The sequence below is a fragment of the Misgurnus anguillicaudatus genome, chromosome 4 (assembly GCF_027580225.2).
Source record: "Misgurnus anguillicaudatus chromosome 4, ASM2758022v2, whole genome shotgun sequence".
NCBI lineage: Eukaryota > Metazoa > Chordata > Actinopteri > Cypriniformes > Cobitidae > Misgurnus > Misgurnus anguillicaudatus.
Window position 1 is genome coordinate 6,402,410 of NC_073340.2, and position 12,870 is coordinate 6,415,279.

Genomic DNA, 12,870 nt, shown 5'->3' on the forward strand with positions numbered 1-12,870 from the left:
TTGACTGAACATCTGCATATTGTCTGCATCAAAAATTTACCCACCAGTAGAAAAAATCTAACATGTCAAAGAATTGCAAAGAGATGAATTTGAAGTTAAAAGTAGAGGTTTTCTTTGACTTATAAACTGAGATTGGATTGTTTTGATTTTTAATTTATTTTTTATGTTTAATGTTTTTTTGATTTAGTGTTTCGATAGTCTAATATTTTCCCCTTTTTAAAGTTTACCTTGTGATCTTGCTGTTGTTCTTGGCGTTCAGCCGCTATCACAAAGTAGAAAAAGTGAAAATCAATTGTTTTGATCTTGAGATAAATAAAATTTGTTTTACAAAGCAAAATTATTTATTGACAATATTTATTTACTGAAATTTTATTTTCTACATTTGTAATTCATTTTAATTTTAAAGTTTAATCTTAAAGTTTACCCATTTACCAAAAGTACATTTACCTTTTCTTTGTTTTAGTCTTTTGTGTTTTCTGATAATTGCCAAAATTAGCAGAATATTGAAAGTAAAAATAATAAATCCACCAAATATGAATGTCAGGATTAAAAAGATGTTTCCAGAACAATCCTCATGGTCAGACACAGATGATTTATCATGATCTATAAAAAATAGACATAATATTACTCTTACAATTAAATGACCTCACAAAAGAGCAATTATATCAAAGTAAACAAAAATCAACATCCACATTTTCACTACTAAATGAAAAACTGAACTCAAACATACCATTTTTCAAGGTTTCTGTGTCATTTTTTCTTGACATATCTTTCTTATCTGAATAAATAAAAACACTCCACTGAGTCATTTAGTGACATTTACAAAGCATTTCAACTATTACTGTTTTCACAGATGCAGACTCAATTAAAAAGATAAAGAGTCATATATAAATAAATATATTATTAAGACAATGAACTAGTCATATTTCTTAAACAGATTACCTTTAACTTCCAGTCTGGTTCCATTGCCAAATTTAATAATTAGATAATTCACAACTCCACAAAAGTAGAATCCAGAATCAGAAACTCTCACATCCAGTATTGTTAAAGAGGTGAATTTGTGGTACAGATGCATGATCATGCGATTCATTGTGAAATTGGAGAAATATTTTGCCTCAGCACTTTGAAAACTATAAGTGTACTTCATGCACACAATTTTTATTGGTACAGCATAAGATGTTTGCTTGAACCAGCACAAGTCTCCAGTAGAACGGATGTTGTGTTCACACCACATAGCAACATTTTCTCCTTTTAGAACCTCTATACTGACCGCTGGACACAAAACTGTTAAAAATCCTGAAACCCAATAAAATGAGAAAATAATACTTAGCACACCACAAGATTACATTATTGCATTATTAAAATCTGACAATTTAAAGCTCTCTTGTGTATCTAAAATAAAAACTGCTTATTTTATCATAAAATCACAGTATAGTTTACAGTAAATAATCATTCTTACCTGTGCCAAACAGCATTAACGTTCTAGTTGAAATATGCAGCATTTCTTTACTGAGTCAAAACAGGGCTGGAGAGAAGGTAAGGTGGGCGATATCAATGTGTTTTATATGCAGTATAAGAAAGAGGAGTGGCTTTGTCAAAGACTACCTGTGATTGGACTACAAATAAAGAGTCAACAGGAGACTCACAGCTGCAGAGAGACAAAATAATTTCAAAATATGAAATTAAGCATAACTGAAAATAAACAAACGTAAACATATAGAAACGTTATAATGAATAAATCTGTAAAATGGTTCCTTTCTTACTGGCTTAACATTAAACAGGCTGATTGTCTTATTGGTGTATAGTTGGTTTGTTTGTCATCTAATTGTTTCTGTAAGATTAAATCAGTTTAGGAGATGTGACCTAGAGGTCCAATGCTTTGATAATATTTAGAGAGATGGTGCTTTAGATGAGCTGAGTCTGAATTTGGCTCAAATTCAGAATTTGCTGATGTTACAATTGCCTTATCTGTTCCTACTGATTTTTGGATAAAAATGGTGAAGTTCTTATAAAATATTTTCTATGATCAAAGTCTTCATCAGTCATAGCTCTCTGATGCAGTTGCTCACATCTCTTCATTAAGTTGGATGATTTGAGATAATAAATGAGCTGATGAAATGCAAACACTGATTGCCATGATGATGGTTGGTTGAAATTGAAACTCAATTGTGCTGCCAATTTTCTCTCTCTCTATGTTGTTATACTATGTTTGTTATATTATTGTATGTTTGTATGTTTTGCTATGTTATATTACAAATGTACCTTGTTATAGATATACCATGTTAAGCTTACAGTAAGCACATACTAGTACTGATTTCATATGGCCCTCTAGTGGTACATTTCTTTATACTTTGGTTCTCATCAATTTTTGATCTTACATTGAACACCTAGGACAAAATAATTTTCTTTTCAGTTCTTTAAGCTCTATAAATTGTAAAACACACAACAACATTAATCCAGGACCAAACTGCTACACAGGACACCGAAATAAATTGAGAGCAAAACATTAAAGACTAATCTGTTTCCCTATTGATCCAACTATGGCTATATCAATATTGTTAGATCCAACAGATCCAACTTCTGATCACTAGATCTTCTCATGTCAGGGAAAATCACTCTTAAATATACTGGTGACGACAATATAACACCAACATAAAAATAAAACCTCAGCAGAAAAGTGCACTTGACTCCACCTTTTTTGTTGTCTTATAGACGGTTTCAGCAGTAACAACATAAACAAATATAGCATAAAACACAAAAACAACCGGCTTTTGTGGAACAAATGTAACTTCAGGTAAACTTCACAAAGAATAACAACCAGTCCTTTTAGCTTTTAATCCGTGTATTTCTGATAGCAAGCTAAATAAATAACAAGTAGATTACCTTAGTTCAAATCTTAGCTAAAGCGTATCAAAAACTACACTGAGCTAACATTACGCTGTAAAATGTGTACTCTAATGTATACAATGTTAACCACAGATTGGCTGTTAAGCCTCCCATCACATAACAGTGATTCATGATCGCCGTCTCCCCTCGTCTTTAGGAAACCAAAACATGTTATTTTTGACGAGGTATTTCCAGAGTTCTGTTTAGCCACTAGCCAGACCATTAAACAAACAGACTGTCCACAATTTAACGTGCGTCATGAAACCGTCTATATATCCAAATAATTTATTAAAACACTCTGTCAGATTACTGACACCAGAGGGTACTGTTTTATAGTAGCAGGACATTTTTATAATATATCAATAGTTTAGGCACATATGCGCACCCAAAGGTGATTATTAGCAATTTGTACAATTAGGGCTCTATATTACACTATATTAGTGTCTTTTGCTAGTTTCTACCCTGCGCAATGATCATTTTCACGTTTAGCGCCACATTGTTTAAAAAACAAATGCATTTGCGCCCCCTTTTGCGCCCATGGCCGTTCTGGTCTGAAAACGAGGTGTGTTCAGGCACATTGTTGGCGCGTTGCTATTTTGAGGCAACTAAAATAGACTACACCATTGACCAACAAAAACCTGCTCTAAAGTCTAAAGTCAATGGCGCAATATGTTTTTTGTTATTTAAAGAGCGCATTAGTAATATACACCTATAAACAGGACGACAACGCGGGTTTGCTTATCACACACATGAATGCGCAGCAGCACAAAAACACTTTTAAATATAAAAGACTAAAGGATTGAATGTAAAAGATTATTATTGAGTCTCTTGGACATAAATGAGGATTAATGATGAGACGTTAGAAGGCGCAAAGAGCTGCTTCACCTGCAGCCTGGTAAGTAAATAAATGCTTTGCTTTAAACAAATGCATCTGTTTTTAAATGTTTTTTTTTCAAATGCTACCTCATGGATTTATTGTATATGATGACTCTGTACCTGTGGAACATTTTTAAGTAATGCTTTAAAAAAACTTGTGATGCTGTCCAAGTGCTGAAACGTGCGGAGAGCCGTTTGTAAATTCTTTATCTCCTGTTTGTTACAAATAAAGTATTTTTAGAGTACAAACCTTTTCTTACATACTTGTAAATTATTTTTTGATGATATTGGATAGCCTGCTTTTTTACTTCCATGACTAAAAGAAAACGGGTTTTAAAGGTTTTAATAAAAAAATTAATAAAACAACACAATTATTTAACATTAATCTTAAACTGGGGATCTTCTTCCTCCGCTTAGTTTTTCAGTTTACAAAATCCGTCATCTAAATAGGGATTAGACATAGCGCCAGCGCAACAGGCTTTTAAAGGGAATGAGAGCTGAGACTGTCATTGGTTTATGTTACGCCCAAAATACTCCCATTACTCAAAAATAGGACCAACCCTTTTCGACCATGTGCTCGGCGCACAAACCATTTTTCCCGTCGTTAAATTAGCAAAAGTGGATTCGGACACGCCCATTTAGACGTTGCGCTGTGCGCTTTATGCGCTTAGATCGTTAAAATAGGGCCCTTAGTCTTTAACACACTAAATTAACAATGGTCAGAGACTTTAACTTTGTACTCTGTACATTTGTATCTGGCCCTGAAAAAGGTCATCAAGCAGTCTAATTTCATTGTCCAAATTATTATTAGTAATTATAAACATAAGGGGTAGTGGATTCATGGAGAGTTACTGTACATTTCAGAATCCACATAAATCCTCTTATTTTACACCAGATCATCAGTCAAACTCTGATTCTCTATCTCTAGATTACAAACTTACATCAACACTAAAAGTTACATTTATTTACATCTACAGTATCAAAAAAAAGGGTCAAAATATGTACCCCAGCCATCACTGGGGCTGTGCCCTTTTTAAAGTACAGCTATGCATCTAAAGAGTTCATATTGGCATCTCAAAGGTAAATAAATATTGGTTAATATTTTCATTTCTGTATTGGAACATGAAGACCTTTTTAAAGAATACCGCCTCAGTGACAGCTGGGGTACATACATTAAACCATTTTTTTTTCGAACAGTGTGGGAGTGAGGTACTGGCCACTAATCACTCTTGCAATACTTTTTTAACCGTAAGTGCAGCATGTGTTAGAAGCTTGCTAACGTGACTCCCTGACAGTATATTAAGAGTTTAAACAATGACATCATTCATTATTAATCCAAGCAATAAAAACGATGACAGAAACTAACGGTTTTACACTCATTTAAGCATTTATGTAAGCTAACTGGGTCATAGCAAAACTGTAAGTGAGCATGCGTTAGCCGCTTGCTAACGTGACTTTCTTACATATATTAAGAGTTTAAAAAACAACATCAACACACATCACTCATCATTAGTCCAAGCAATAAAAACGACGACAGAAACTAACATTTTACACTCATTTAAGCATTTATGTAAGCTAACTGGGTCATAGCAAAACTGTAAGTGAGCATAGTTGCTAGCTAACGTGACTCTCTGACAGTATATTAAGAGTTTAAAAAACAACATCAATACACATCATTCATCATTAATCCAAGCAATAAAAATGACAACAGACATTAACATTTTTACACTCATTTAAGCAAGTATGTAGCTATAATCATATTTACAGGTTGTGGTTATGAGATGCATGTTGTTCCAAATAAAGTGGGTACTGAATCATCTTTCATTGCCAAACGTCTAGTAAATCCCTCCGTAAAAAATTAATTTTAACCACTGATCCTTCACAGCCATCCCTCCTTGAAAAATTAATTTTAACCACTGATTCTTTACAGCCAAACGTTTAGTATATCCCTCCTTGAAAAAGTAATTTTAACCACAGATTCTGTATTCTTTGGTAGTGAAACAACACAAACTGAAAACACAGCGTGATATGATGTTTACACACTAACTAGCTGTGGGCAGGTCATAGTTTTCGTTTCTCCCGCGGGCAAGGCTGTAGACGGAGATTATTATTATGCAAAGTTTTCGTATTACGTGGATAAAGTCATGCAGGAGATTCAATCCATATGACAACTCGTTTCAGGGATTCAGAGTCGACTCCCTACTTTAGAAGCCAATAACTTTATTAATCGTGCACTTTTTGGTATAACTACTTTGCACATTGTTTACATTAATGGACAGCTACATGACACACTGCAATACAGGTTTTCGATTTTGGATCTGTGTGGCTCATTAATAGAAGAAAAAAATAACAAACCTTTTTTTGTCTTAATGTAATTTGGCAGCTTTTTTATAGAGATTTCACAGTAAGAGAAATCAAAGAGATTTGGTGTCATTATAGAAGTGTGATCACAGTTATAGTTTTTATCATTTGTATGGCTTTTAGATTTTATCACACTACGAAATAAAAGAGTATTTTGTTTGTGGTTATGGAAACTGAAACCCATCTAGTGTAAATGATGTTTATGTGGTTTAGCTGCAGTGAGAGGTGTGAGTGAATGTTTGGTCATTAACTGGCACGCACACATTTATATTTTTACATTGTGCACATGTATTTAAAAAACCTTAGTAAACATCAGTGGCTCATCAACATGAAGTGTGGGTTTTTGACCATAGTTGTATAAAGACACAATTCTTCACTACTTTTAACTCTCATTATTTTCTGTTTTGTTGAAGGCTAAGATACAAATAAGCCTCCTGTAACAAAATTAAAGGTCTATTCAAAAACTTCTGTCTGGGCCAACTTGTGGATCAAATTTAAGGTTTCTATTTAACTTAATTACTAAATCCACTCTGCCTGACAGAGCACCCTCCAGGAAGTCTGGTTTACTGTGTTGCTGAGATTATTATCAGCATCTCAGTCAAACCAGAATTCATTTTTACGCCCTCCTTACAGCTTCAAAGGACTTGAAATGGGGTCTTAGAAAAACCCTAGGTTATCATAGAGAGAGACCTCTGGAAGAGAACATTCAAACACACTAAAAAAAGCTTTCTTAATAAGATTGGCAATTATTACTAACCGGGCACTGCAAATACAGACTTATATTATTTTAATCATCTCGATAAATTTTAGTCAAGCAGGATTTTTTTTCAAATAAATAAATTCAAGTGGAAACAAATCTAAAAACACAAACATAGGCTAACAACTCAAATGTTTGTGTTAAATGTCACACTGTCAGTTGTGCAGTGTACAGGTGTCTGTGGTTTTAGCAGACGTAGTTTGGAAAGTAGCGTTCCTGTCAAGTCAGTCATGTTTTTAGTAAAAGCTTATTTGAGTATACCATAAATAACATTTTACTTGCTTAAGTTACAGAGAAAACCAGAGGAAAAAATGTGAATGAGCATCTTTTAAGCTTAAATGAGTTACAGTGCTGTGGGTGCTTCATTATCTTTTGACTTTACAGTAGCCTATTGTTTTAGCAACATTAAAACTAAACAAGGCTATTATAATCAGCAAGTGTCATTAACAAAATTTTTATTTTTGTGTCATCACAATATAAGTATAAGAACATAATGAAAAGTAGAGTAAGAATAAGAATTTTCATTTTCTCTGTTTGTCACATTCAAACTAGTTACAAGTAAGCTTTTGAACATTAAGAGGTCATAGCACCATGAGATGATGTTTAGAAACTATTTGAATTTGCAGTTTGGTTTGGATCATAGTTAATATGCATTTGAGAGACTCTTCACTCCTATAACCTTTTACACACTGTAAGCCCATACAGGTTGATTGAACTTATAAAAATTTATGGAAACTCGTTGCTCTAAAAGTGTTACTTTTGCCTGTTTGAAATAACAATTAATTTTAAGTTTAATGTACTTAATGTTTTAATTTCTTCCAATATTACTGCACTCTTAACCCAGATTCGATGACATTATGTGTGAGGAAACCCATTGCATATAACTTTAGTTTTTATTACTGTATATTACATTTGATGTTATAAATGGTATTATAACATAAATTAATGACTGACTTTAAGTCAGTCATTGAATAAACGTGATTCTCCACACACAAAAAATGTGTTTTGACATACATTGTCAGTACTGTGGAGAGAAGTACAATAAAATGTTCTAAACAGGGTAAGGAAACACTGATCACCTGAACGGTGACTTCACAAAATTATAATTTACAAAAAAAAACTTCAATAATATAAGAGCTTGAACCTATATGACATTTTAATAACAAATATTTGAGTACAGAAAGTTCTAATCAGTTTTAAATTTGTGAAAAAGTAAAAAATAATCAAAATATTCAGCTGCAAAGGATTATGGATATTCCCCACAACATGAACTAATACTTTTAAGTTCATTTTACTTGAATGTTTTAGTTCAATAGATTTTGTAAGCTTAAAAGTGGAATCAACCAAACTTTTTAAGCTTTGGCTTCAAAACAGAAAATATTAATGATGTTTCCTTGATTGTTTGAGTAAAGACAATTTCTGGGTTATGTTTGCCATGTTAAATAATATAATAAGGTACAGCCATTTGTAATGATATCCACAATACTAGTTCTGCACTGCAAATTTTTTCGTTGTAAATTCACAATAAATAATTGGATAAATTTTGCATGACTTTCACAGCAAGGATTACAGCAATATACTGTGAAATATACTCACAGCAATTAACTGTAATGTTATATCTGTGATATTACAATGCATTGATGTAAAAGCACAACTGTATACTGGAACTTCACAGCTTCAGTGGGAAAGCAATTACTGTGATATTACAATACATTACTGGGGAATTACAATCTTTTGCTGTACATCATTACAACAAGGCAAATTTTACAATTTTATTGTCACCATGGTTGAGATTCATAGTCTGATTCTTGATGTTTGTGCGTCCCAGTTATACAGCGGATATTTTTTTGTCCAAAGTTTCTAAAACTCCTTAATGATGTTTTCTACAGCAATATATTTACTGAACTTTCAGAAATAATGTTTAATAAAATAATAAAATGCAATGTTTCTCTATCATTTACATAACAATTAAACAAGTCAATATAATAAACAGTTGTGGTTTTAAACATTGTGTGAACATTAAAACATGACATTGTCATAACGTTTAAAAATGGTAAAATGTAACATTCCTCTAACGTTCAGACAACACAAAAATGTTCTTAGAACGTCAAGAAAACTGGACACTTTTTACGTTGGCAAAACGTTTTGGGGAACCTTGGGAACTTTCAGGGAACGTTCTTAGAACTTTTTTCTATTAGCTGGGTTCATCTACATCAACGTGCCATATTTTTTTAAATAAATGTATATTTTTCTGATTCCATATTTATTTTAATAAGTCAGACAACGTCCATGTTTTTATACAGTCTATGGTTCAAAACAGTTCGGTTATGTCATGTGACTTCCCAGGGCATATTTCAATACAATATTTCACTGTAATAATACAGTTTAATGCTGTGAAATCCTTAATTTTTTTACTGTGTTGCTGTGATATTACAGACCTTTTTGTGATATAACAGCAGGTTTTAGATTGCAAGATTTTACTGTAAAATAAGAGTTAAATGCTGTAAAATCCAAGGATACTATAGTTTTCACAGGTATTAATTGGGATATTACAGGGAAACTTAATTACAACAAGTTATGGTACTGTTAATAACACTGTTAATGATTGTAAAATGCTGGTAATTTCTAACAGTGTGAGTTATAGACTCATTTATTAAAAGTCATGTGATCAAAATAATAGAAGTGTGAAGTTTAATTAGATTGTTTAGATTAATTGTTTATTCTGTGAAAAAACAGCTCCTTTTGTCCTTTATTAAGAAAGAGGTGAAGCAAATGTTACTCCCGTTGTTTAAAAAATATATCTTCTGCTGAATTTCTAAGTAAAATGGACCATTCCAAACATTGCTCGGAGGAGTAACGTAATCTGATTAAAAGGTGATCTTAGATGGGAAAACGTATAAAGAAATGCAGCAAAGTTTAGGATGCTCAGCTTAAATCATCTCAAATGCTTTTAAATGGCAACCACAAATCAACGCTGTAAAAAAATGCAGCATGAAGTTAAAACTACTTGGTTTTGCAAGTCAATTCAATTCAATTGTTTAACTTAATTTGTTAAGTTAAAGTAACATAAAATATACTTTGATTTGACATAAATGCTGCTTTTTTACAGTGAAAAAAATCCTGCAAGAATAGTCAGGATGGCAACGATTCAGCCTTTCATCACCTCTAGTAATATCAAAGATTATTTAAAATAATCTGTAACTTCTGTGACAGTCAGAAGACATCACAGAATACTGTTTGCAAGAAAACCCCATAAAGTTGAAAAAAGGCACGAGCAGAGTCACGTCAACACATCAACTGGCCCAAAAGAAAAATGGCGTAACATTTTGTGGACTGATGAGAGTAAAATTGTTATTTTGGGTCTAGTGGTTAGTGTCAGAACCTCAGGTGACCCCCGGTTACTGAATTTAAACAACAGTACTCTGTAAAGACAGTTAAACATGGTGGTGCAAAAGTCATGGTATTAGGGATGTTTTTCATAATACGGTGTTGTACCTATTTATGGTATACAAGGCAACATGGATCAGTTTGAATACATCAGAATATTTGAAGAGATTATGTTGCCCTTTTGCCGAAGAGTTAATGCCCCTAAAATGCCAATCAAGACAACTACCCCAAACACACAAGCGATCTTGGTCCCAAACAAAAATTATTGAGCTCAATCCCCTGATCTCTACACCATTGAAAACTTGTGAGGTGACATTACAAATGCAGTTTCTAAAGCAAAACCTAAAAATTCCTGGCCTAAATTAGCTGTTTCTTGGTCCCAGAAGTTGGTTGACTAAATATTAGTAATTCAATAGTTTAAAGTCAAGTTAAATCTTAAGAAATTTCTTCAGTTTCTAAAGAGAAAAATGTTGACACTATTTTTTTGAACAGCTTAATATTAATTTTCTAAAAAAGAACACGACATTGTACATTTTGTTAATGCTTTGATTTGGAATTGAATGTTTTCAATACATTTAAAATAAGGAAATAAAACCGTTTTATTACATTTTTTCACTTTTATTAGTATACTATTTTTTTTAACTCAAATGTTTAGGAATATTAATAAAACTCAATCATATCAATATATCTTTGTCATTATGGTTGTTATCAGAATGATCCAAACAGAGTATCAAAACACATATTATCAGTACATTGAAGTGTTATTTCTGAAAAATATTTTATGAATAAAATTTGCATTTAGTGAGTTATGCATCATGTGGCATCAGTATACATCTCGTACATAACTATTGTATTAGTTTGTCTTTCTCTTCTTGAGAAATGTACAGCAGAATACTCCACTGACTCAGACTCCTGCTCCTGCGAAAAAAAGTTTAAATATGTTTTAAAGGATTTCATCAAGATTTTTTTCTGAAGTCTCTAAGTATGATTTTCTATTTTCAGAGTCTACAGAGTACAAAATAAAAAGCCTCAAAAGCTTCACAACCAGAAGTTGAGACTGATCATTATAACTTACAAACTTAGTAAAGGCAATATGCATAACATAAAACTAAAACAACTCTGTATTTAATTCCAGATAAATGCCAGAAAAATTACAAATAATAACATCTAATTTATTTTATAGCATTTAAACTGTTGAAATAACATGGTTGATTTGTTTTGTTGGTTTTGTGTGATGCTGAAGTGGAATTTAACTAAAAACATCAGCACGTTGCCAATGTACGCCAATAATTAAAAACATATCAAAGAAAAGAAAGTGCACATGATTATTAATTGAAAAACAGTGTTTTGCCTTTTCTCGTTTAGAAATTGAGATGGGATTGTTTGAAATTTTATTATATTTTCTTGTGTATTTATGTCTTTAGATAAGTCTTGGCCATATACTTTAAAGTTTACCTTGTAATCTTGCTGTTGTTCTTGGTATTCAGCAGCTGTGGCAAAAAAATCAGAAAAAGAAACAATCAATTGTTATGATCTTTAGATAAATGTAATGTGTTTTTTTTGTAAAGCAAATTTCCTCACTTTTTATTTAGTATTTATTTACTGAAGTTTTCATTCTACAGTTCATTTAATCTGTTCAACCCTGTGAACAGTTTACCTTTTCTCTGTTTCAGTCTTCTGTGTTTTCTGATAATAAGCAAAATGAGCAGAATATTAAAGGTAAAAATAATAAATCCACCAAATATGAATGTCAGGATTAAAAAGATGTTTCCAGAACAATCATCAGCAGACACAGATGATTTATTATGGTCTATAAAAAGATATGAGTAATATTACTTTAACATTCAAGTGATGTCACAAAGAACAAATTATACTATAAATATATATATTTACGATAATTATCATATGAGAGCAAACTACAAATCTACAGATTTTAACTGAAATCCAGGCTAAAGTCTCATAATCTAATAATAAAATGAGCATAAGAGTTTGATTTCTCACACTGATTTCACATTGATTTCAATCTTTGACATGATCTTCTTACTCAGTCGATAATATTAAAGATATGAGGATTTTATTTTCACAGAATGTTTATTACATTATGTAGGACGACTTTATGTAGAAAACAGTAAATCAAATATGTCTTAAAATTGCTTTATACAGGCAGGGTCACATTAACATTAAAATCAAACATACCATTTTTCAAGGTTTGTGTGTCATTTTTTCGTGACATATCATTCCTATCTGGATAAGTGAAAACAATTTACTGTTATAAGTCTTTAGAGACATTACTAAACTGTGGTGTCTTTCAACATTTACTTTTTATCACAGATATAGACTTGCTTGAGAGAGTTATAATGATAATAATGATAAAGATGAACATCAAGACAATGAACTACCGCTAGTAATATTTTCTGAACAGATTACCTTTCACTTCAAGTCTGGTTCCATTGCCAAATTTCATTTCATAATCCACAGCTCCGCAAAAGTAGAAGCCAGAATCAGAAACTCTTACATCCAGTATTGTTAAAGAGGAGGATTTACTGTACAGATCCATGTTCATCTGATTCTCTGTGAAATTAGCAAAATATCGTGGCTCGAAA

The 12,870-nt window shown here is 32.0% G+C and overlaps 1 protein-coding gene across 1 annotated transcript; it reads right to left on the reverse strand.

Annotated features, from left to right (window-relative positions):
• Positions 1-400: 400 nt before the first annotated feature.
• LOC129421368 (uncharacterized) lies at positions 401-6,022 on the reverse strand. The gene is made up of 6 exons (XM_073867321.1): positions 5,975-6,022; positions 1,606-1,616; positions 1,460-1,482; positions 943-1,296; positions 731-778; positions 401-603 (listed from the first exon to the last, which is right to left on the reverse strand). The coding sequence occupies exons 1-6, from the start codon at positions 6,020-6,022 to the stop codon at positions 401-403; spliced, it is 687 nt and encodes a 228-aa protein (XP_073723422.1).
• Positions 6,023-12,870: the final 6,848 nt, after the last annotated feature.